Source organism: Lycorma delicatula, chromosome 4 (genome assembly GCF_047948215.1).
Source record: "Lycorma delicatula isolate Av1 chromosome 4, ASM4794821v1, whole genome shotgun sequence".
NCBI lineage: Eukaryota > Metazoa > Arthropoda > Insecta > Hemiptera > Fulgoridae > Lycorma > Lycorma delicatula.
The window spans coordinates 101,179,460-101,207,243 of NC_134458.1; the positions used below are offsets into that span (position 1 = coordinate 101,179,460).

At 30.0% G+C, this 27,784-nt stretch overlaps 1 protein-coding gene across 4 annotated transcripts in view; it reads right to left on the reverse strand.

Moving 5' to 3' along the window:
* Nucleotides 1-27,784, reverse strand: part of Cpr (Cytochrome P450 reductase) — a 213,466-nt gene that overhangs the window by 14,509 nt on the left and 171,173 nt on the right. For all 4 annotated transcript variants that reach the window (XM_075363816.1, XM_075363815.1, XM_075363814.1 and 1 more), the window contains exons 4-11: nucleotides 25,777-25,926; nucleotides 23,715-23,839; nucleotides 20,795-20,983; nucleotides 16,609-16,736; nucleotides 12,980-13,087; nucleotides 9,179-9,312; nucleotides 8,566-8,763; nucleotides 5,434-5,603 (exon numbers count right to left, since the gene is read on the reverse strand). In XM_075363816.1, coding sequence (XP_075219931.1) covers nucleotides 5,434-5,603; nucleotides 8,566-8,763; nucleotides 9,179-9,312; nucleotides 12,980-13,087; nucleotides 16,609-16,736; nucleotides 20,795-20,983; nucleotides 23,715-23,839; nucleotides 25,777-25,926 — 1,202 coding nt within the window. The remainder of the gene's footprint in view (nucleotides 1-5,433; nucleotides 5,604-8,565; nucleotides 8,764-9,178; nucleotides 9,313-12,979; nucleotides 13,088-16,608; nucleotides 16,737-20,794; nucleotides 20,984-23,714; nucleotides 23,840-25,776; nucleotides 25,927-27,784) is intronic.

Genomic DNA, 27,784 nt, shown 5'->3' on the forward strand with positions numbered 1-27,784 from the left:
GGCTTTCCGCAAGCTGAAGTTTGAGTCTATTCCGCAACCACCAAACTCACCAGATTTGGCTCTGTGCTTCCACTTCTTCTTTCATCTCAAGGGGGATCTCAAAGGTAATCATTACACCACCGACGATGAGGTGAAGGAAGCTGTGGTCACTTGGAACCGAGAAAGACCACCAGAATTTTTCAGTGATGGAATGCAAAAACTTGTTACACATTGGGAAAAGTATCAGTGTAAACGGGGATTATATTGAAAAAAAAATACTGCATTTTGTAGCTAAGGTATTGTACTTTTATTCAATTTTTATTTAATTCCAATATATTTTTATTCATATGCTATGCATATATGTGCAAAATTTATCAGCCAAGCCTTGTAAAATAACAGGAAGGCCTTACAAAATATTCAGATTCAAAAAGTCACAACACAAATAATAGAAATAAATATAAATACACAGATAAATATTTGGATTACAATTATTTCATATTATAATTCTTCACTAAAAACAACCACTTTACAATATTATATTACTTAAAACTAATTAAATTAATGCAAAAGCCACCAAGAATATGATTTAATAAGGCTATATAAAGATGTTTATCTGATGAGACCAACAGTCAGTTGTTTTCAGGGGCCCAACTATAACTTAACCAAATTTTTAGTCAAAATAATTCAAAAAGTAGTGGGAAAAAATGAGTTTAATATTAAAGATTCATGGGAATTCCAAATTTTTATACGTAAACAAACTGAAAATTTGGACTTGTGTCCAAAATTACAGACTTTTGTCTGTAATTACAGACTTGAAAAATTACAGACTTGTGTCTTTTGGGTGGGTTTCACTGAACACTAGTATACCTGTTGAATTAACCATACAGGCAATCAAAGTAAATGGGAGGAAATAAAGGGTTTACCAATATAAATGAAGAAGATTTTATTAGTGGAATTAAAAGTGTGTAAATAACACGTTTTTCAAATTTCAGCATAAATTTTATGAACAATGTCATGGGTTAGCCATGGGATTGCCTATTTCTGATGTTTGGCAAATTTAGTGATGGAATTTTGCAAACCCCAAATAATGACCAACGTGAGGAGTAAGGTGGCTTTCTGTAAAAGATATGTAGATGATATTTCATTATTTTTGTCAGATAACCAAATTGAGGACATACTGAATTAATTTAATAACTATCATAAGGACATTAAAAATCACACAAGTAGAATGTGATAAATGTTTGGTGTTTCTTGATATATCCATATCCCATCAGAATGGGAAAGTATATACTAGTTGGTTTGCTAAGAAGACTTCTGGTAGATATTTAAAATATCTGTTAGCTCAGCCCAGTCATATACAAGGGCTGTAGTAAAAAATTTAGTAAGGAGAGTTCTAACAATTACTGACCCAATCAACAGAAGGAAGGTTATTAAGGAAGCAAAAACAAAAAACAATGTTAAAAAATGATTACCCCACAAAGATTGTTAACAATATTTACTGATAGGTTTTATAAAATTATCAATTCTGAAGGTAACAACAACAGCAACATCATGGGAATTACTGTGGGCAATGAAAACAATTATAAACACAAAAAATAAAACAAAAAATTTATTCACAAACCTGATAATTCATCTAAAAAGTTAAACATTGATAACCCTAGGAAAAAATAGTAAAAACCAAATTTATAAAATCTGGTGATCACTTCAAACAAAATGAAATAACATTCAACAATGAAACTTCTGAAAATCAAACATTCATCAGATTCAGTTGAAAATTTAGTTCTGTTACTTTCGACTGGATTTAATTGTCTGTTTTTAAACATTATCATTGCTTCTTTAATGCATTAAAGTGATTTATTAAAACTGATATAAAACTTAATTGATCAGATGTAATACAATGGTAAATGAAATTTATATGCAATATTGTACTAAACTGTTGAGATTGTAAATTAGTATTCATTCAGTATACAGGTGATATGTCATGAGCTAAACAAATTTAAATTTAAAAATACATATTGTATATTCAGAACATTTCATTTCATTTTTATTAATTTTTAGTCCAGAGTAGTTTTTAACTAATTCTGATTCAGATATTATTATTGTATCATTCAGAAGGATCAGATGTGTGTATTAATAATGACAAATTTTTAACTACAACAAAAGAAACATCAGATATACAATGATCTACCAGAACCCAAGAACAAAATCAGAATATCTCACACGTAACATCATTTAACAAAAACAATGATTGAACAGATATTGTGACAAGTCTGTAAAAAGATTCAAAGATAAAAGCTAAACATTACTAATCCACTTCACAGAATAAGGCTGTTTCACTTGAGTCAACAGAAGAATATCTGTTAAAATGGAAGATGGTGAAAGAACGTGTAAAAGGAAAGTCCATAAACTCAAGTGGCGAGGAAAGTTACCAAAACTGGTCAAATGTAAAAATATCACCTGTCCTTATTGTTGCATCTTTTTTAGTCAGGAAAATTAATTTATTCTAAAATAAATCTATGGAATAACAATCAATGCATATGCCTTTGTTTTAATGAAACAGAAAAATGTTTAGGACTCTGAACTTTTTTTTATAGCATATTTAAAATAATGAAGAAGTTAAGCCATAATATAAAGTAGTGTTGTCAAGATTTAAGAGAAAAAAATTTATTTTCTTCAAATTTTAATTATAAATTAATAAAACTCTTTTCATTATTGGTTTATACATGCATGAAGAGAATACTTTCAACTTAAATGTTCAAAAAATAGTATTAACATAAATGATCAATATTTTAAATAATAATTTATAAGCATAAAAAATTTTACTTTGTTACAATTCTACTATGTCAATAATACAAAGTTATTAAAAATATTAAATGATTCACAATGGATTTCTTTTAAGTCCTTTAAACTTGCATAAACAAAAATCTGAAATTTACAGATTTAAGAAATGTATTAAATATGAAAAAATGGAATTTATTTATTATATTTTAATTGAATTGTGTAATTCTTCTTACTGTTCTGTTTTTGTGATTAAATCTGCTTAATCTAAAAGTGGCATTTTTAGGTAGTTGAGATTTATGTATATATGAAACTCCCTTACTATTAGATCTTTCTCTATAAATTTAATGAGCTCCTGTGCTGAGAAATTTTATTTCCCTTTAAATTCTAATATGGAGAGGTTTTCCTACAATGTTTTACTTATAATGCATTGTCATAGTGATATAATCATTATCAGTGTTACACCTTGAATTCCTGCTATAAGAAATTTACCTTTAATTCTTGTGTCCCTACAATCAAGACTGACAGGTCTTTACTTACACTACCACCTTCCAGAGCAATTCCTTCCCAACCATTTTCTGCTTGTGTAGTAGACTGCGGCAGTCCAATTATGATTTTATCACGTAGAGGTATCCCTATTTAAATGTTTTCTGATAACAGTTTCAACTTCCGTTGCATCAAAATTATCCTTTAAGAGGAATTATATACGGTTTTAACCAAATTTGAAGCCAGTCTCAATTCCCGTCCTATTTTCACTATATCTATATATCACAAAGATCCAGAACCTCTATCACAGGGACAGTTTCTCATTGAATGTCCACTCACTTCTGTGCACTTCTTGTGTCTAATTACCAAAAAAGTGAAATTACCTGCTTAGGCTGCTGGCAACTACTCCAAAAATTTGTGCAATCTATTTGGAAATGATGGTCTAAGGACTATTTACATTATCTTCAGCAACACAATAAATGGAATTTTCCTTCCTGTAACCTTTGTGTTAGACTTGGTATTAATTACCAAAGAAAATTCTTCACCCATGCATTGAAAATATGGAATTGTAACCCAGGTTTATCCGGGTTCTGACAACCTTATAAGGTTGTTGATTTAGATAGAGGTAATGATTAAGAAGACCTGTGCACAAATTGTGCTTATTACCAGTCTTTAATGATTAATTTAATATTCATATACTTTATTATTAGTATAATTTCATTTGATTTGTTTTCACATGTAAGATTGCTATTATGTACATAAATATTGTATTATTATATATAATTTATTCTGCACAACTACATTAATTTATTTGTGATGTCACATTCATATTGCTCTTACACCCCTGAACAGTCTACAGACTAATTGCTATACTACATACATGCACACGTGCATACAACATAAAGATATACATTATACGATTTTTTATTGATTTATTATTGTGGTGTAATTAGACACCAGAGATTATTTATTGATTGATTATAATCAATCAATATTACAATATATATTATATTACATATATACGACGGTTATTTTTTTTTTCAAAGTCCAATCGGTCACGAAATTAAAACCACAATGAAAATAAAAAATTTTTTATTTGTAACAAATACTTACATAGTTACGCTATTTCTCTACATAGTCGCCACTTCGATTTAGACATTTGTTGTAGCGTGGTACCAACTTTCCAATACCCTCGTCATCGAACGGAGCTGCCTGTGTTTTCAGCCATGTTTCTACGCTGGTCTGCAGCTCGATGTCTGTGTCAAAATGTTGTCCTTCTAGCCAGCATTTCATGTGAGCAAAGAGGTGAAAATCGGATGGAGCCAAGTCTGGGCTGTATGGTGGGTGATCAAACACTTCCCAATGAAAATGCTGCAGGAGCTTCTTTGTTACAGCTGCAGTGTACGGCCGAGCATTGTCATGGAGAAAGACAATGTCTGATGACAAAATTCCTCTCTGCTTATTCTGAACTGCCCTTCATAGACGTTGAAGAATCACGCAATATGAGGCTGCAGTGATGGTCGTGCCATGATCCATGAATTCCACCAAGAGAAATCCATTCCGGTCCCGGAACACAGTAGCCATACACTTTCTGTTTGAGAAGATTCGCTTGAACTTCTTTGGTTTAATGGGAGAATGAGAATGCATCCACTGTTTGGATTGTTCTTTTGTTTCTTCAGTTTTGAAATGGACCCATGTCTGATCCCTGTGACAATTTTGTTCAAAATATCTTCTCTTTCATTGTGGTAGCGCTGGAGAAACGTTAGGGAGGCGTCCATTCTCATTGTTTTGTGATGGTCGGACAGCATCTTGGGAACCCATCTCGCACATGGTACTGAAGTCTCTCACTCACAATTGTGTAGAGAGCTGACCTTGAAATTTCAGAAACGAATCACTCAATACAGAAACTGTGAACCGACGATTTTCTAGAATTTTTTCTCATCCACTCGCTCAATGAGATCATCGGTTGACAATCGCTTCCTTCCCTGACCGACTGCATCATGATAATCTGCATTATGCTTTTGGTATCACACCAAACAACAACAACCTTCCAATAAAATGTCAAATGTATTTGGTGTGTGTCAGAACAAATGAAATGCCAAAAGGTAAAGTTAAAATGGGATCTTACTTCACTCAGTGATTAATACATTTCTGATAATTTAAGATTTAATAAAAATAAAAAAAACTTACTTAAATTGTGATTTACGTATGAAAACTGGAACAAGAGGTTTTACAGCATCTTCATCCTTAGTCGGCATCTTTTCACCCAACCAAGTAGTACAAATACCCTTATTAACACGACCAGTTGGTGTTTTATACTCAACTTTAACAGCTGTTATGTGAACAGTAGTTGGATACAACTGTAAAAATAAAAAATTGAAGACAATAAAAATAAAAAAAACAAGCAAAGTTTGTAATTTATTTATAGGTTAATTTTATACAATTGTTATAACAATTATTCCATTAAAAATCATATTGTGTAAGTTATATTTTATCTATTCATAAAATAACATGCTTCAGTACTATATTTCTCATATTAAATAGGATTATGTTAATATATAATGCACTAACTGGTTACACTTCATAGTTAACATTTTTTATAACTAATCAGATCAGATTAAACTCCTATCAAGGTTTTGACACTTTTCCATTTTCCACTTTAACATGAATATCATTAAAGAATAAATGTGAAAACCTTGGTTGGTTAGTAAATAAATAAATAAATATATATATTTATATTTATATATATACATACATAAATTAGGTAAAATAAATTCTTTTTTATCCATATCTTCCTCTGAACTAATTAATTCAAAAGCATAAACAAAACTCAGCTTAACGCACCAAAATACAAAATTAATAAGAGTTCTTACCTTATTTTATTATTTTACTTTTTCTTTATTCTCTCTTTTTTACATATCAATAGCGCTTTCTAGGGAATTCCTCATCATCAGTTGATTAAAAACCAATTACACATTAAAACATTGAAAAGATTAAAATATTTTATTTTCTATTATTAAACATGTTCATGACCAGCCACTAAATAATACAGCACTGCGCTAACATAAAATAAATTTTACTTAATATTAACAAAAGTGCTGCTATGTATAGCAGCTCAGATAAGACTATCATTATCAAATTCTGATTTCATATTCATCAAGCTGAATTTCTGTCCATATTTATACATATGATATTTTTCTAAAATGGCCAATTTTTTATTATTATTATTTTCTTTTGTTATTTCAATTATGCCTTTAATTAATTAATTAATTAATGCCTTTTGAAAAAAAAGTTGATTCAAATTTGAAAGATTTTTTTGAAATTTCTTAAAAATTTTATTTTTTTAATAATTCAAAAACTAAAGAAAATACGTAAAAAGGCTACAGTACAAAAATTTAGTTTTTTTTTTACTAAAAATTTTTGTTTTTATTTTATTTCTGTAGAATAAAAACTGATTGAGATATCACCATTAAAAACATTTGAGGGCGAGGACCACCCTCCCCAAGCCTTCAAAAACAAAGGGCTCAAAGAATTTGAACTTTACATGCCTTGTAGCCCTTGAAATTCCCTGCAAAATGGCTTTTTTGAGCAATTGAATTGGTTATAGATTAAGGAAGCTATCATTGAAAAACCAATCACATTTTTTCAGTGAAACTTTTGGAGCATGTAAATTTTTATATTCTCAATAGTTTCGGAGCATTTATGAATATATGTGAACAAAAATAACTGTATCTATATATGTAAAAGTATATCCTCATACACTAATATATAATATATATATATATATATACACACATATTTATTTACATATAGATGAAAGTATAGGTAGAAAGTATAGAAGAAAAGTAATGGAGCACACCATACGCCAACACCTGTTGATGGATGATAAAACTTTGTGTGCGTAGATGTATGTAGCTATATTGAACATGTATATGCGTGAATATATATCTTTTTTATATGTAGTCAGTACATTTTCAAAACCAAAAGAATAAACACGTGGTGGTAGTTTTTAATTTTAAGTAAACATGATTGTCAATTTGAATCACAAGGCCGGTTTGTAAGGTTTGGGATGTTGCAATAAATTATAAATTACATAACAACTATAAAAAGTTTATAATTCATTATAAATGCACCATTAAAACATTTTAAGCTGTTGAAAACTAAGTTTTTTTTTGTTATTAGGGTGGATTCAAAGGGTTGCAACATTGTAACACATCATAAATTATGTTTCAGAATATGGAACAATGTTTATTCTACACATATAAATGATTTTGAGACACTAGACACTTACATCTATAATTTTAACATTTTTTTTTTTCATAAGAGTTGGTTATTAAGGGTTGAAATGTTGCAATAAATCATAAATTATATTATAAACAGTAAAGGGATTTTGATTCATTATAAATGCATCATTACAACATTTCAAACTGTTGAAAACTAATTTTTTTTAAATTTCATCATAAGGAATAGTTTCTAAGGATTGAAACGTTGTAAAACATCATAAATTATATTCCACAACATAAAAGAATTTTTATTTTACATATTTAAAGTAAACATGATTTCAATCTATGAAATATTTAAATCTAGGTTTTTTAATTTTTTTAACAAGGGGTAGTTTTCACCCCCAAAAAACAAAAAGCACACATCAGGAACATATAACTTTTGAAGCAGAGGGTTAAATAAGCTTAATTACAAATTTTCATGAAAATTGATGTTCAAAAGAATTCTGAGGTAATACCATCAAAGATTGGACTATATAGAGGCTGGTTCCTTTTCACCTTAAAGAAAATGCAAATGTGGCCTTAAAAGAAAAATACTCCAACACAGGATCAGTTATTAATGAGAAAAAGTAGACTTGCTTTGTTCATTATTTCCACTGGATGGTATGTTGAAAAGTGATGGAAATATCTAGATTCTGAAGGAAAGAAATGTGACACAACTTCAAAACAAATTCCCACAAGGCAATGGAGTGTTTCAATAAGATTTGGTGCCAACAACATGGCAATAAAATCTGTGCTCAGATTAATTTACATACTACTGTACATACATGATGTAATTTATTTTGATATTGTAAAAAAACTCCCACCAATGTCTTCATCACTGAAAGTTAATGACCTTCAATTTAATCTTGCTGACGATCTGGGTGTAATGTTTTTTTAAAAAAAAATTTAAGATATTTTGACCTAAAAGAAAAGAAATTGAATGACCTTGGTGATTGTTTAATTCATTATAGCAATAAGTACATTTTCTCAAGATGATAATTTGCTGAAAAAACAGTTTATGCAAGGAAAATTGATATATATAATAAAAAATAAAGTATACCTTAGCAGATGATGAAATTGAGTAATAACGACACTGTAAACGCGGCAATAATTCACATAAATGATCAGTAGCTGGTTTACATGATGGCATATCTTCAAGAATATGAATTATATTTCTGTTATCTTGAATTATCCAATTATTATACATCTGTTTACCTTCTGGACTTGTAGATGCCATTAATTTTAACTTTGCTTGTTCCTAGAAACAAAATTATAATAAATTATGAAAAATATAAAATAAATAAACGACTAAAAGTAAGTTATTTAAAAAAGTGTTAGGAAGTTGTAGTGTATTATTACCAAAAAAGAATCAAATTTTTATAAGGTAAGATTCATAACTAAAGCTGTGCACTAAACGTAACACTGTGAACATCCATATTTCTTACCCTCATTACTATATTCTAATTAAAACAAAATAACAGTATAGTTACACAAGCCATTAGTAAACAATTGGCTGCAATACTTTCAATGGAGCTGCAGTGTTTACACATGAACAGGTGAACTATAATTACTGTTATGTAATAACATTATGATACATGGAAAAACTATCATTACATTGGGTAACTTAATGGAAATTTATAATGGTTTGATTAATCATAAGAATTAATACTTACATCAGGATTTGTACAATACTCAGATAATTCTTTTAATATATGGGTACGTGGATTTGATGTAATATCGATATAATAAGTAAGAGCAGTTCTATATGAACAAGGACAAGGAAATGGATGTTTCTTGCTACTATCCTCTGAAATTGAAAAAAAAAAAAAAAATTAGAATGGGATTAAAAAATAACTAATATATATTCTTCTTATATTTCTTTTATATTAAATTTAACATAAAGGCACAAAATAGTCTAGTTTTTTCATTTCTTTATTCATATTTTTTGCCTATTGCTGATCATATCTTGCTTCGCTGCTATATAGAAGCAGCATATTCAAGGTAGGTTCAAATGTTCTCAGAATTAGCTTATTTTTCAAAAACTGCTTATATGAAAACATTTCAGAGTGCATTTCCTTCTAGTTTCCTCTGATAGCTGCATTATGTAATAACAATATCTAAGGTTGTTGGAAACATTCATGGAACCTATTTCAAGATATCATCTTCAGCTGTTTTGTCTCACTGGCCATCAGATAATCAATGTTCTTATATCTTACCTCCATAAGAGCATTTTTCAAACAAGGAAAAAGTAAAAATCAGCTGGTGCCAAGTCAGAAGAATGTGGTGCATGCTCCAGAGTTATTACATAGTGTCATGCCAAATATAAGCAAGGCTCGATGTACTGGTGCACTGTCACACAAATGAATCCAATTCCTTGTTTCCCAGTTTTTAGGGAGCTTCCTTCTTAAAAACAATGGATATAGATATATATTTTCTTGTTCACTGTCTGCTCATCAAGAATAATTTGTACTGAACAGTATCCTGCAAATCAAAAAAGCTTCCAGCATAACTTTTTTCTTTCCTCCTATCCAAATGAAGTTTCTGTGATCGCACATTTGATTTTCACTCTGACTGGCATCTTATCTATGATCATACAAAACACACACTATGTCTCATTTCTCGTTATGAATTTGTTTCAGAAAATTTTGATCTTAATCAGGTATAATAATGAGCTTTTCAGCCAGTGCCACGTGAGTTTCTTTCTAATCTCCAGACAACATTTGTAGAAAAATGTGTTGACAAATGTGAAGCATGTCTATAACATGGAGAATAATGTGGTAACTTCAGACTGATATCCCAACTATTGATGCTACTTTCTTTACTGCCAATTCTCCATATGTTTGTTCAAGCAGCATTAATGTGTCTGATGGCCAATTTTTTAAGCAAAACACAAAATTAGGTATTTGTGTGTGTTTAATTACTGATATATATTTTTTACTGTGAATACATGATATGAAATAAACAGCTTCAGTATTGTTACTTGCAAAACAGGAAACATGTGATATGCTTATATTATAACAACTTGAGTGCTGCCAACATAAAACAAATATAAAAACAAATTATACGTATATAAAACAAAATATATATAAAACAATATAAAATAGATATAAAAACAAAATTTCTAAATTACGATTGCTATTTTAAACTGTACGAGGCATTTGGGGAACTTTTTTAACCTACCTTGTATGAGTCATTTTATCATAATTATTATTAAAATTAATTTTTAGCAATACTACCTTATGAATGATATTTATGCAAGGCAATTAATGCATACTTGCTCACTCAGAGAATAACCATGTTCCTTAAACGCCACTCTTTTCTATGGTGAAAAGAGTGTGAGAGTCACTAGTCAAATTGAATGCTACCTGTATTTCAGCTTTAATAATGGTGTATGTGGCTCAATGTAAAAGACATTTGAATAAACACTTTTATTACTCAATTATTTTAGTAATCCTAAAGTGGGACGCTGCTGGTTCTTGAATATGGGTTTGCTATTTATAACAGTGACTGGTGACTCATGTCAACAAAATTATAGTTATGACCCTGATTAGAACTACGTTAATGGATACAGGGGTAAATCAAATATAAATGGGATTTTTTTCCTGAGCGTCTACGGTTGGTAGGACAGAGCCTGTACTTCTAGTATGCTTGGGTGAGGTCATTCATTAGGAGTGGGGAGAACTGTCCATTCCACACTCCCAACCAATTTATCAGTAACGCTCATGATGTTGGAGCAACAGGTGCACCCCTCCATTGTGCAATGAATAATTATAAAATTTCTTGCTTGTAAAGGAGTTCAAGCAATGGAAATTTTCTGAAGATTGACTGCACAGTCAATCTTCAGACACATGTGTTTGCCTGGCATAAAGAATTCAAGGAAGGATGAGAACGAGTAGAAAATCAGGAACACGATAGTCATCCTCGGACCAGCATTACCGACAAAAACATTCATGCGGTTCAAGACATTTTTGAAGACAATCGATGGGTGAGAGTATCCGAGATTGTGGAACAAGTTGGAATAAGTTATGGGAGCAGTCAAGCAATCATCACAGATGACCTACAGTTCTATAAAGTGTGCGCGAGATGGATCCCTCATCTCTTGACCACAGTTCAGAAGTTGAGACATTTGGAGGTCTGTCAGAGACTTACAGTAAGATTTGCGAAAGGTGATGCATTTTTGAGTCTGATCACCACCTGCGATGAAACGTGGGTCCACCACTACACTCCCCGGTCAAAACAGGCCAGTATGGAATGGCGGAAAAAAGGGAAGGCAGCCCCAGTGAAAGTCAAGACTCGACTGTCAGCTGGCAAGGTTTTTTCAACCATTTATTTCGAACGGCGAGGCATTTTGCTTACTTATTTTTTTGCAAAAGCGACACACAACCAATGCTGCTTACTACTGCGAGGCCTCAAAACTGCAGCTCTAACAGTCTCAAAACTAGAAGAAATGCACTGGACTCAGCTTGATCATTCTCCCTACAGCCTGGACCTATCAATCTGTGATTTTTATTTGTTTGGGCAGCTTAAAGAAGCTCTAGGAGGACGACTTAAAGATGACAAGGATGTAGAGAGATTCGTGAACAATTGGCTCCTGACACAATCAGCTTCATTCTACAATGCTGCGATAAAAACCTTCCTTCTCGCCACGAAAAATGTATTTCTAAAGCAGGAAACTGTGCAGAAAAATAAATTATATTTGCCTTTTATTTTTCAATAAATAAATTAAAAAAAAAAATAAAATCCTGTTTATATTTGATTTACCCTCGTATCTATCCAATATATCAGTGGGCTATATTTATTCTCCCCATGATTCAGTTATTATATTCCCTAATTTCTAACCTGTGAAAAGAAGAATTTACTTTCTTTAACTCATGGTAACATTTTAGGACAACAACTTAAATTGTTCAATTATTACCAAATTCAGATGAAAGCACTATTCCAAATAGTGTTAATAGTTTTTATATTTTTAATTTACAATACATTCCATAAAATATTATTGGCTAAAATTTAAATCTACATAACTGTAACAATCTTTTTTTTTTATTAAAAATGATTAAGTCATCACACAAGTTTAAGGCTTATGCTGGGAATATGAAATGAAGTATTTGTTGTGTATGAAATGTGTAAATCCTGACTATTTTTTAAATCTAGAATCTTTTGGATTAAAAATGAAGACACTACCATTTTGCCAGAGCTGAATATCCATCTATTCTGCCTCATTCTAAGCGGATATTTGAAAATCTATAGTAAATATCATTTATTTCTCCATCCATTACATTATTCTTGGATTTAATAAAACCACATACCATACAAGATAGGATTATTTTAATCAATTTCTATAACATGGTTGACAATGGAGGCCTACTGATCATTAGGGCTAGCACAGTATTTAAAGTGATCTATCAAACACATTAAAGAAAAAAATTATACTAAGAGATAAATTAAAAAGTCACTAAATTAACTAATTTTCTTACCATCGGTATTTGTCAATGTAAAAATAGTATCCAAATCTACTCCTAAAAGTTCACCTAATCTATTTACATTTTCATCTCGATTCTTTGCATAAACAGCAGCATGATCACCTGTTCATATGAAAGAAAAATAAACATTATTAAAAACAAAAACAGCAATAAAGATAAAAATAAGAAATTATGTAAATATGTCAAAAATAGAATTTACAATAACAAATGAAAATAAGAAAAAAAATACATAAGACTTAAAAAGGCTAATATGCAATGTAACAAGTTAATAAATACATTTGTTCGTATAAATTACAAAACAAAACTGAAAACAGTGAATAATTTTTAGTTTTCTCATTATTAGGATTAATATCTATTATTAATTTACAATAGTTTAAAGCCCTTTCTGTGCTTTAGGCAAAGTAGTGTTGCCTCTGGCCACAGTAGCTTTTTTGCTATTATATTATTAGCTTGACTTATTCTCATTTAATTTTATATTGGTCTACTTTTTCACGGCTGTCCAAAAAGGAGTGTAATGTATTTAGGGTATATGTATGTATGCATGTTTGTTAGTTCCACCCCAGCACCTCAACGGCTGAACCAATTTAGATGTATGACCCTGCGTTGGAATTCTTACATTGCCGGGATTTTCATAGACTATATATATATATATATATATATATATATGTTTAAATATATTTAAAAATTAGAAAAAATATACCATATACAAAATTGTCACCTGCATGCTCTTTAATTATCCTGTATTTTAAAGAGCAATGTTTTTTTGGCAGTCGTATTTTTAATATTTTTTTCTTGCTAGACTTAACTGTTTGCTAAATATCAAAATATCTGATAAATACTGGCTATAAATAATGGCTTAGTAACACTGTCTAATAAAAATTCAAAGAACTGATATAATAAATAAAGTGTTCAGGAATGATATTTTTTATTATCAAATTTACCGCTTTTATTTTCATATCATACGATAAAGATATAATGTGTGTGCACATACATGCACACCCTAATATCTTAAAACTCTAATAAGTGTTCTGGAAATAAAATAATGAGGGTCATCCAGAGTAAAAACTGTTATTTTTTATTCTTTTTCTTATTGTAACAAATTTATTTTAACATTAGTACATGAGCCATAATCTACATTTTTTAAACTATTTTTCCACATAATCACCTCCTAAGGTCAAGCAATTGTCAAATTGTGGCATTAGTTTTTATTTGTCATAATCAAAGAAGTCTGCTGCCAGTCCATTAAGCCACTCACGAATAGTTGTCATTGTCACTTTCAGAGCGATTCCCACTAAGAAACTCCAATTTTGTTAACAGGTGGAAATCACTTAGATCAAGATCTGGACTGTACAGTGGATGGTCAAAAATATCCCATCTGAAATCTTTGAGAAGTTCAAAGTTTTTTTTGTAGCATGTGGATGTGCTTTGTCATGAAACAAGCACACTACATGAGTCAAAAGACCACACCGGCGATTTTGAATTGCATGACGCTTCATCAAAATTTCCAAATAAAGATCACCATTAATTGTCTCTCAGCAAGGCATAAAGACACACAGTAATACTGTGGTGATCCCAAAAAATTGTGGCCATCACTTTCTGAAAGTGTTTGAATTTTTTTGTCTTTGAAGGCAACTGAGAATGATGCCGCTGAAGTGACTGACGTTTACTCTTTAGTGAGTAGTGGAAAACCCACATTTCATCACCAGTCACTATGTGATAAAGCATTTCATCACCTCTCTGCGGTACTGTTCCAAGAGTGACACAGCAGCATACATGTGTTTGTCTGCCAACATTATTGGAACCCATTGGGCACAAATTGTACAGTAATTTAGGTGAACAATCACAATTTCGTGTAGCATACAGGAAATTTATCACTATGTTCAACTAACATGAAACAGCAGTTCCGTTTAACATGACTATCAATCTTCTCTTTCAGCTGTTTAATAATGACAGTAGGGCATCATGAGCACTGCACATCACAAACAGATGTTCTCCCTTTCTTTTTTTCTGTTTAGCCTCCAGAACCACTGTAAGGTATTACTTCAGAGGATGAATGAGGATAATATGTATGAATGTAAATGAAGTATAGTCTTGTACAGACTCAGGTCGAGCATTCCTGAGATGTGTGGTTAATTGAAACCCAACCACCAAAGAACACCGGTATACATGATCTAGTATTCAAATCTGTATAGAAGTAACTGCCTTTATTAGGATTTGAACCTTAGAACTGTCAACTTCAAAATCAGCTGATTTGTGATGACGACGTCATCACTACACCAACCTGGTGGGTCAAATGTTCTTCCTACCACAAATTAACGATACTACTTTCTTACATTCCGTTCATTCATTACATTCGGACCAAATACTGCAAAAATTTGATGATGAGTTTCCACAGTGTGCATTCAAAAAACGTATAAGAAGTAGGTAGCTTATTACTGGTTTTTTGTATGTCTAACTGATATTGTAATGCTGTGTTTACTGGTATGTTTTTTCAATGCTGGAGAAACCTGAAACCCATATTTTTAAGAACGGACAATTTCAGACCTAATGCTTTGGGTCAGTAACACTGTATCCCAACAACCTAAAAAAAAAACACATTTTTAATCATAACTAACCAATTTTTATCTTATTTGTACTAAATTACTTTTCATTCAAATGACCTTCCAATGAGATGTCACAAGCTACATCATCTCATTTAAAAAAGATAAGTTTTCAACTCTTGAATATTTAGAAAACATTTAAGAGCAAAACTTTGTGTTGGTAATTTAAAAAATAATTTTCAGTTTTAATCTGGAGATTATGATTATTTCAAACGGTTTAAAAGTAATATCACGTAATTTTATAGTTATTTTTGTTGGACTAAAATTTAAAAAAAGTACTACCCGAAATGGTTTTCACACCAGCTGTGAGAAGGGGTGGGCGAATTTTAATTTTCTTTTCACCAAAATTCATTATTTTTTTCAGGTTGTCAATTAATGTAATTAAATGTTACCATTGCCACTTAAGATTTTTGAGTTGGGGTAGGTGTAGCAGAGAGAGGGGTTCCACCCCTTTGAAAATAATTTTAAAAAGGTTCCCCCTGAGAATAGTATACATGCCTGCAAACAGAAATACGATGGGACTGGTAGCTGTTGAATAATAAATGTGGTAACTTTTCAAATGATCACCTGGTACAATAAACACACAGGTTCACCAACATGTTGGATAACCGGTAATAAAAAAAAAGTTAAGAGAACAGAAAACATACTGATGTGATAAAAACAAAAAAGTATATGTACATATTTTTAAACAGCATAATAAAAGTACGCTGTTATTCTAGATGTTTTGTATATTTGCAGTCTAACCTAAGAGTAGACTTAAAGTCAGAACTATATACAAAGTCAATGATTCGTTTGTACAAGATGATTTACTGATGATCATGCTCATTGTGGTTAGTGACTAATTGAAAAATCACTGACATTGGTAACTGCCACATTATCAATAAGCAATTCAAAAGTTTGAGAAAAAATAACTAAATTGTTCTGACCATTATTCTGAAATAACAATTTGTGAAATTTATTTTGCAGAACTATTTTTCTAAATAATTATTTAATAATCAATCTATATTTACAATAAAAACTTACCGGTATCATAACGCATTCTAGATCCCTCAATATTAAATTCAATGTGCATACATGAACGATTACCACCAGTGTGAAGTTCTTTGTTGACAACAACTTCGGCCAAATATGGGTTCTTTACATCAAATGGTCTGCAAGATAACAATTTTCAGTTAACTTTTTAGATAACAATAAAAGCAGAAAATATTATCTGGTCTAAATTGTGAACAAAAAAGAAAGGTTAACACCTAAAACAGACAATCACGTAATAAAACACAGACTTCATAAGTGTTAATCACAAAATAATTTATGTACACCTTTTCTGACAAATAATTGGAGATGTACTCAAAGAACAAAAATTTTACCATTTTTTTTTTTCTTTTTCTATATTTAAACAGTAACAGTGAACTTGTAAGATACTTTTTTTACTTTGAAAAATTAAATGTTTCACAAGAGCTATTATGGGATGCACCTTTTCTTATAAGGTTAAGATTTTCTTGGGCACAATTTCTTCCATTTCAATTATTTATATTTCCTTTTTAAGAGGGATATAATTTTTGGGGGTATAAATGAGCTTTTTTAGCTAAAGCTAATGATTCAGGTTTTTAGTTGAGTGTTCTAAGGTGGTGTTATATCTCAGTAATTTAACTATACAACAGGGCATATTTCTTTTCTAGTTTTTGAGAAAAAACATAGAACACTGAAATAAAATGTAATATCATGTCAAAGATGTAAATTACCGTTAAAATATACAATATTCTTGTGTTACTGTTACCAACATTCTTAGTTCACTTACATCATTAGCTTAAGACACCATTCAGGATTAGACTGGCCAAATATGTATTACTGCATACAAGCCTGCATGTATTTTATTGAAGCATGAATGACGTTGCACTGATGTGCTACAACTAACTATCCCTTTTCTGCATTTTTAAATTACTATTTAAATGTAACCTAATAATTTATTTTTACTACAGTAACATCTACTCATATTAAAAAAAAAAAAGGCGAGACTAACTGGAATATTTATGTTTAATTCTTCTCTCACAGATACATTCATCTCTCTAAAACAATCTGTAACTAGCTGTTACTAATTTAAGATTTGTTGCTACTTTGCCATCACTACTATTCTCCTCACTGTTGACTCCAAGTTTTAAACTCACAGTAATTATGGTTTTAATTTTATCAATTTTAAATTTCAATTAAAAAACCTTGCTTAACATAATTTCCTAGATATTCTTTTATGTGAACAGAAATATTTCTTTTATCTTTCAATACTATATTTTTCAAAATGTTTGAACATAATTCCATTTCTTAATTTAAAGATGATTAAGTTTTTGTTCAGCTACATAATTTTTTATGTCTGAAGATTAAGGTGATAAGATGTCAAACATAAAGTAATAATAACTATACTCATTAAAATTGTACATGACAAATTTTATTTTATATCTGGAATTACTAAATTACAAAGGGGACTGTGCTTCTACCTCTGATGAATAAGCCAACTTATGCTGTCTAGCTATATCACTAAATCACTTTTAATTGTTGAAATTCTATGTTTTTTTATATAATGGTATTTAGCATTATCCATTATCATGTATATAAAATATGATATCAAATTCAAAGTATAAACTGCTGTGCTAATATTGCACTCAAAATTAAACTTGTTTATATAATGATGAATAAGTAATATTTATTTTATAATAACCAGATAGAATTAAAGAATGAAGTGTTTTTATCAGAATAAATAAACAATTAAAATATGTTACACCAAGTAGAATTATCAATATGTTATGACTTCACATTACATATTCAAGTATAGGATCAAGAACTCAAAAGTCGCTAATTTATAAACAATGTCAAATATCCAGTACATAATTTAAATATAGAACATAATAACTGTCATTATGTTTTTATACACCAAAGCTAAAGAATTTAATGTTATTACTAGCTTGTTCTAAAAGTTTAAAGAACATGAGGCGAGTATTGGTGTTTAAAAAATAACAGGAGACAGTCTGGAAGAAAATAAGAAAACTATTAATGAATTTGTAAGGAAGGTTTTGGATTACGTAATAAATAATCATTATTCCAGGAAAGTTATTATTTATATAGTAACAAAATGCTGTCACCCACCAATAACATTTACAAATGGATTTACAGATTGCACTTAAAATCAAACTTCTAGTATTCATATAATGATAGCATATAATATGTTATAATATTTTGTGGCTGTGAAGAATGCCATTATTGACTTTAATCTGGAATTTCTGTAATGAAAGGCAAATATGCTACCATTTTGCCAGAGATCAGTGGATCAATACTTTAAAGTTATGAATCTTATAATTCAATTTTTCATTTTATAATGTTCTCTCATATTATTCAAACAACATCATGGAACATATTACCAACATCAATTGAGAAATTATTAAATAAAAGACTATTTTTCTGTAATTCTCAATTATTTCTGAAAATGCTGAAAATTACAAATAGTAATGTAAACAATTCCTGTTTGATTATTTCAAATTAACCATATTACGAATAATTTTTTTCTATTTGGTGTTTGACAGTTCTTGCTCCTGGCAAAAATTTTGTTATATAGATCTCTCTCCAGTTAAAGCATCACTATATCCAGCTTTTAAGAGGGAAAGAGACTAACCACTACCTCAATTTTTCAGCTTAGCATGCTTGCAAGTACTGTGCTATGTAAGCTTTGAATAACAATTGATAAAATGTGAATGAGGATTAGACATAGGAATACAGGCCGGTTTGGCCTACTTGATGATGATATATGGAGCTGAAATTTGGGCTGGCATCATAAGATATGGCATATATTGGGGAAAGTTAAAGGCTTTCTATAGGTGGTGCTACTTGAGGGTTATGCAGCATATTAAACAAGTCTCCTGTGAGGCGGCAGAAGTGCTGATAGGACTCTCACTGATAGATTTAATGACTGGGCAACGGAGAAGGATTAAGGAGCTGGGGAATTTGCCACCAGACGAAAAGAAAAGAAAAATTAAAGAGCTCACCAAGGAAATTATCCAGATTTGGCAGGAGTGGTGGGAAAGGGGAACTAAAGGCAGGTAGACCCACCATCTCATAGGGGATATTCGGATCTGGTGTCTGAGACTGTATGGCTCGCTGGGCTATGAACTCATACAGTTTCTAGCAGGCCATGGTGGTTACCAGTCATACTTACATCGTTTTGGACTGGACCACTCAGAACTATGCCCCCAGTGCGATGAAGAGGACACCTCACTCCATGTATTTTATGAGTGTATAATATTTGTTGTGGAGTGCACAGAAATCCTGCATACACTGAGTCAAACAGATATGTTCAGACCTAAGGAGACACAAGAAGTAATAGTTAAGGGAGAGAAAGAATGGAGGGCTGTCAAAGATTATGTTAAAAACATGATGGTGAAGCTTCGTGAGTACGAGGATTTCTGCAGGGGAAGAAGACACAGAGGGCGCTGGATTGGACAGGTCTGCAGCTGAGTGACTCGAGAGTCCCTGAGAGCATGTGCGGGTCGCCTTGACGTGGTGAGGTCGTGGACACTCCACTCCTGATGCCTGAGGGTGTGCTTTCTTCTTCGAAGCAACGACAGATGGCTGCTTTGGGTAAGTATGCAAGTTGTGTGCATGATTGCTGGGTGAGTACATGTGTGTGGTTATTAAGCGTGCTTGAGAGTGTAAGTCTGTGTGATATATGTGTACAAGGTATCTATGTGCCTGTCCGGTATGTTTGTGCTTGAATGGTATTGTGTTGATATTCTTATACTTTTAGCTGTGTTTAGTGTGATGCACATGTGATGGTTGGATTTTGATGTTTGTTTGTGGTGACTGATTGTGTGTGTGTATGGGCATTTACCCCTCCTGAAGTAATGCTCTTTTAATGCTTTCCAGGAGGGGTAGGTTGCCAGGGATGGAGGTTTAGTCGACAGTGTGCAGGAATACATAAGCAATTAATAACATCTTGTGGAACCTGTCAGTGAGTTTGAAACTGCTTCGGCACCCATAAATGGGGTTCCTCCACCTCTTCAAAAAAAAAAAAGACAAAGGAATGGATTTCAACATATCAACAAGAAATGAAAAGAGAGGACAATTCTTTATACCCAGCATAAAGGATATAAAAATAATTTAGTATACATCACTGCAATAAAATATTTGAAAATAATCAATATTATTAGTAACAGATTTTTATATTACTTACGGTCGTTGATTACGTAATGAATGTAATCTAGCCACTTCACCTGAGTATACTCTATCAGTAATAATATCAGTATGTTCTGTTAATTTATATTGTCTTATACTAACATCTTCACCAGTTGATTCAATACCAAAATAATCACAAACAGATGGCCAAAATTTATCTTTCCAGGTAATGAAGTCATCTTCAATACTATAAAAGAAAAAACGTGTGACTAATATAATTAAACTTCAATAAATAAAGCTAATTTATAACAGAAACCAGAATAAAATTAAGGTCGAAAAGAAAATTAGGTAAGAGAATGTAAAATAATAAGCATGATGGATGGTTCTGGGTATGATCATAAAACTGCACCATTAAAACCTTGGAAAGTAACATCCTCTAAATTAAATTATATGAATGAAGGTAAAATTTCAATGATCAGAGCCATATTTAATAAACAGGTTTCCATAGATCACCAAACTAAATGAAAACCAATGGTTGGGTGTGGATTCACTGCATGACTAATATGATTAAACTTCAAAAATCATTTATGCTTCATCCGCTCTGCAAAACTGAAAACTGCTTCCAAGGCAGCAAGAGCACTGGGCCACATTATCCCCATATGCTGATGTCCCCACACCTAAGACTGCATTGCAGGCTGCTGGGCAAACACTACAACACAAGGAGCAACCAATCCTGCAGCATTGGACACAGTAGGAAGTAGGATTGGCTTCAGCCAATCCTACTTCCTTGAAAGAGGTTTAACAGGGCATGCCGTGGTATTTACTAGTGACTACTGAGTGTAGTAAACATAGTCAATATTCTCTAGATGTCAATGATCAAAGCTAACATATCAAGTGTTGTTAACATATTGGACTTCATGATAGTTACTCCACATACTATGAGGGATAAAACAAAGAAATTCTCCCCATTCAAAAGACTATGTTAATTATACTTCATATGAGGACTCATATAATCACTTGTTGATCAACTATAAAAAAGTCAGCTGAAATGCAGCACTTCTTTTATGTATATAGTAGGGCCTCCATTTTGAAAAAAAAATATAATACCAAATAAACATAATTTTTTGCTTTCTATTACTGTTAGAAATCGTTTTAATAATTTTTAAATGTATTAAGGAAATTCTTTACCAACTAACAATAATTACAATACGATATCATTTCACATTTATAATTAAGTAATTATTTTTTTAATATTTAAAGTTAAAATTTGTTTTCTTGAATTTAATAACTTTGATTAATGTATACAAAATAATTGGTACGTAAAACTGAACATGCCAGTTGTGCAGTAATTGACCAACAAAGCAACTTACATTACTTTGAAAAACTAAAAAAAAAAAGAGTTAAACAGTAATCAGGTCATTATATACTGAGTGCATTTATATATATGGATATATTATTTTTATCTTTAAATAGCTGCTTTTTATAACAATTACTTACATGACTAAAAGAAAACAGGATGAAAACATACAATTACAGTAAATATTACTTATATAAATTTATGTGTATATAATATTAAAACATAATTCACTGCTATTCAAAATAATAATTACACATCAGTTATATAATTTCATAACAAAACAATAAAAATATTGTCAAAATTTATAATATGTAATGAAAATGGCATCCAAAGAAAAATTACCTCACTATTCTATCTACTGTAATATAACAGTATACTTGTACCTTCAAAATTGCCATTTTAATTTTTTTGTTTATACATGTTAACAAGCTTAATTCTCAACTTTATAATCAGCAGCTAAAAGATACGGCATATACTTTAAGGCTTATATTATGTATTAAGGGTTATATTATGTATACCCAGGTATATTATGTATCTTTAAGGGTTATATTATGTATTTTTTTGAAAGAGTACATGACAGTTTTTCAATAATTTTTTTGTTCCACCTTTCTCATTGAATTAATAGATTTTATGATTGCACAATTAGTTGTGTGTGTGTGTGTGTGTGTGTGTGTGTGTGTGTGTGTGTGTGTGTGTGTGTGTGTGTGTGCGCGTGTGTGCGTGTGTGTGTGCGTGTGTGTGTGTGTGTGTGTGTGTGTGTGTGTGTGTGTGTGTGTGTGTGTGTGTGTGTGTGTGTATGTGTTGTTTTCTCTGTGAGAATTGCTATTAACTCATTTTTTATCCCATAAATAAAAATGAGTGGGAAAATGATAATTATAAATAAAATATACTATAAAATTATAGTATATTATGTAGGATACCAGGGGAGATAACTTTATACAAAATGAATTTATAATTTATATCTAGATAAAGGAGAAGTTATACAAATGAACTTTAAATAAACTAAGAAACTGTAAAATCAAATCTAATTTTATCCCTTAAATTAAATTCAGAAAAAAGGTTGAAGAAGGTCAATACTAGTATATACTAATGCTAAATGATATCTTTAAACTTTGATACAGCCTTTGATAATATGAATTAGAATAACATGTGTTAAGATAATGAGAGAAATTAGGTATAAAGAAGAGAAAAAATAAAAGTAATCTACTATTTTATAAGAAGCAGGTAGATGAAAAAATAGTAGGAAATCAACCGATGAAAGTATTACACAAAAATGAATAAGACAAGGGTAACATTATATTACACTTTCTTTATTTCAAGACAGACAAAGCAAAAAAGCTGTTAAACTTTTCAGAAACAATCCAAGGACAAAATATTAAAATTTCAGCTTTACTGATGATGCTAGTCATTCATCTGAAAGTAAAAATTACTTTAAAGAAAAGGTAATGGATGGTATTAATCCAATTTTAGAAAATTAGATCTGAAAATAATAGATCGTGTAGAGTCTAATATTAAGTGTCATATATTGACTGAAATGGAGATTTAATTAATAATGTATTAAAAATATGGAAAAATAAACATCAGTAAACAAAATAAATAAGAATAAACATAGTATACTCACTTTGCATCATCATCACCAAGACCTAATTCATGAACACGTGTTGCACCAAGTTCCTCTAACCTTTGATCAACATACATTGCTACGGCATTGTAATGTTCATATGTCTTATTACCAAGACCAAATACCTAAGAAAAAAAATTAATATATCATAAAAATATTTAAAACAAAAAAGAGCTGTGATAAACAATTATTCTCGGTTGGTACAGTGATTATCATACTGGCTTCTAGATCAGTTAGGATCGAGTTCAATTCCCATCAAGAGTTTGGTATTTTTTCAGGTATCATTTTCATCCATTACACCTGCCTTATTGAAATACATGTCTAAAGTTCAACAATAACAATATTAACATAAAAAGCAGCAAACAAACAGAATCTTAAGAATAATTTAACTAAAATGAAATCTATACTAGATGTACATTTTGATTGTTAAACTTTCATTAACAAAAAGTATAAAGAAATTAATTAAAAATAAAAAGTGTATGTGTGCATTAAGACTTATGAAAGAACCATAGGGAAATCTGAATTCACAGTGAGTCACTCTCATCAAAGTAAGCGATTGAATTAATATAAAAATTAAATTGGCTTATAAGAAAATAATGCAATTTGACAGATGATCTCGATCAGCTTAAATACAATTAACCTAATTCTATCACCTAAATCTAATTAAAAATATATCATTTATTAGATGTCAGCCAGAGTCCTTAGATCAAGCAACAGCTTATTACGTAATGATGTCAATCCATTAGTTAACTAGCTGTTTGTGATTTCTTTCAGAAGCTTTTATAACGATCTAAGATCTGAAAAATATATCATTTTGATTTCTGAAATAAACCAATTTATTCATTATTATTAAAAGAATAAATTTTCATATAATATTGTAATTAATTCAATTAATGAAAAAAGTGATGTTGATCTTCTTCTGAGAAGGGAGTTTTATTTGAATAAAAACTATACTTCTTTGAAAAAACTCAAAATTGATAACCTATTTCTTTTTTTTTTAAAAACAAAAAAATAAAAATACATAGTGCCCACTAAAATCTCACTAATTCATAACTGCTTTTCTCATGGCCGAGTTTTTGTTAAATTTAAAAAAAATATATAAAAATAACAGTAACAACAGTAAATAAATGAAAAATTCTTGCAAAATGGTATATAATAATGAATAATACTTCAATGAAATTGTAGAATACAGGAATAGTTTAGAAAATGTATGAAAACATGAATCTAATGACAATAATATTCATAAAAATTAATGAAAATAAAAATAAAATGAACGGCTAGATTTAAAGGAAGATGAATTTGAGTACAACATACAGACAAAGAAAATATAATCAAGAAAACAGCAAAAAATATATTAAATTAAGTTTCTAAGATTTTTACTGTTGAACTTGAAACATGCATTTTAATGAGGGGTGATGAAAACTGTTAAATTAAGTGAAAAAAATCTGAATCATTAAAGTTTCACAAACACAACCAGTAATTTAAAAAAAAAATTATTTTATTTTAAGTTAAATGGGACAAGAGCAAAAACATGGAAAAAAAATTTATTCTCAGTTTCTCCAGTAAAAAAAAAAAAATTATACTTAAAATAATCATAACTGCTGTATTTAGTACATTAAATTCAATAAAAATAACTACTCAACTATATATTTAAAAAAAAACAACAGAAAAGTTGCACTAATTTACTGTTTTTTATTGATTTAATTTACCTGTCTTTTCTAGTAATTTTTAAAAATACATTACACTATAAAAATTCTGAGATTACTAAAATTCCTTAAAAGTTCCTGAAATAAAATTTGTATTGTACTGTAGAATGAGTTTTTATTGCTCACAAAACCTTAATTTATACATTCACACACACGAATCTTTTGCAGTAACATAGGGGTTATGTTTAAAATATGTTGTTGACCATCAGCCTTTGTTTGAAGCCCAAAGAAATGATTTTTTTTTAAAGATAGTAGAATTTGCAATTTCATTAATTTGTACTGAACAAGGATCATTGGTAAAGTTTTAGAATAATTCTAAGATTTTAAAAATTAAATATGTAATTAAAAGTACTTACGGCATAATTTAATCCTGTAAGGTCAACATTCCCATTTTGTAACCATTCATAAAAGTCCATAGCATTATCAGTAGGATCACCTTCACCATAAGTGGCTAAGCAAAATACAGCTAATGAATTCGAAATATCTTTCATGTTTACTAATTCACCCTAAAAAAAAATGAAAATAACAACAATAATAAGTAAGTATTTTAAAATAAAATTTAAAAAATTATACTGGAATGGTAGAATCTGTTTTTCATCTGAAGATTCTGGAATTCAAAAGTGGTTAATCCAGGCATTTTTTTTAAAAGCTACTAATTTCCACCAACACATTCTACACACAAGCACTATTATTGATTACTCATGCAATGAAAAAAAAAAGAAAAAAATTTGATTACTCATGCAAAAAAAAAGCAGAAGGGTTGCCTGCCTTGACTGTCAATACAACAGTTACAACTGCATGCTTCACTTAAAATATACATTTTTGCAATCATTTTTAAACATAATATATACCATCTTAATCAATTAAATAAGGTATACAAAACAAACAGTGTTGTCCTATGTTAATAAACCAATTTTTATTCTTTCATCAATTATTTATAAGTTTAACTGTAAACCAAACTTTAAACCTTATCATAAAATTAAATATCTGAAAAATTTAAAATTGGCTAATGTACATAAGACAAGGAATTTGTTTCACCTAATCTTAAACTAGATGTTAATCTTAAATTATATAGCTTGTATTTTTTTAATAAATATAAATAGTTATATTTAAATGGATCAAAAAATAAGTTGTAGATGGTAGGCAAAGCAGGGAAATGATACTTCCAGCCCAGATATGGTGCCTCAGATTAGCTTGAAATAAGCTATATAATCCAGAAATGTACACCTGCTTAATGGGTAAAAAGATGAGCATCCACCAAATAATTGTTATATTTACTAGTACAATCCATTTTAATAGGGGTTTTCTAACAATAATTATAAAAAAAGAAATGGATCAAAATATGATATTTCTTCTTTTTAATAAACATAAAATACTTTTGTGACTATCTTTTTTTAACTTCTTTATTTATAATAAAATTGAACAGTTTTGTCTTAAATTTTTAGCAAGTACCAATCCACCTGAGCAGATTTTAAGCATTTGCACGTGCTTGCGTAATTTAATTTATATGTAACTAAGCTTAAAAAGCAATGCTGGGTAGACAAACATTGTTAGGAGGGAGGGATGACATCAGAAATAATCTAAAGAGTTAATTAATCAAATAGTATCATGTGTAGATCAAGAAAATAGAAAAAAATATTTATGTAAATTTTATTAGCTAATTGTAATTAAACATGAACAACAGGGAAAAATAAACAAGGCAAAGAATATCTGTAGTAATGATATGTTATCAATAAAATACTGAACACTATGCAAATGAGCGAGTTTAAAAAGAAGAGGTTTTAAGACAAAAATAGGTAAGAAAAATTATATCCCATAACAAAGATTAAACAACTTAGCAAAGTGCTGACTGTGAAAATAGCCATTACAGTCAGTCTTTAAATATGTATATATTTCTATTTAAAAAAAATAATAAACAGTATCTGGGAAAAAGTATAATAGCAAGCCAAGTCTGCTATTTATTTTTTTCAAAATCATTTAATATTTGAAAAATCAAGGGACCAAAGAAAATATTCAGAATTTATTTGGATTAAATGAAAATGATATTGAATTAGAAGATGACATATAATTTTAAAAAACTGAATGATGGCATTATCTGCTTGACCAATAGCATTAAACAACAAATGATTCTTATATATAGTGAAATTGACTAGATAAACAAACCTGTGGTGGTAAGAGGGGTAAGGAAAAAGGGCAGTTTGTGGAATCAAATTTTTTAGACAAAATACATTATAAAAATTCTATTATTAGTGCCAGTACCAACAACCTGTTTTTTTCAAAAATATTTATTTTTATTATCATTCTAATAATCAAACAATTTTACATTTATTTCATTAAAATTTTCCCAGCAGTTTGACCTGTCGT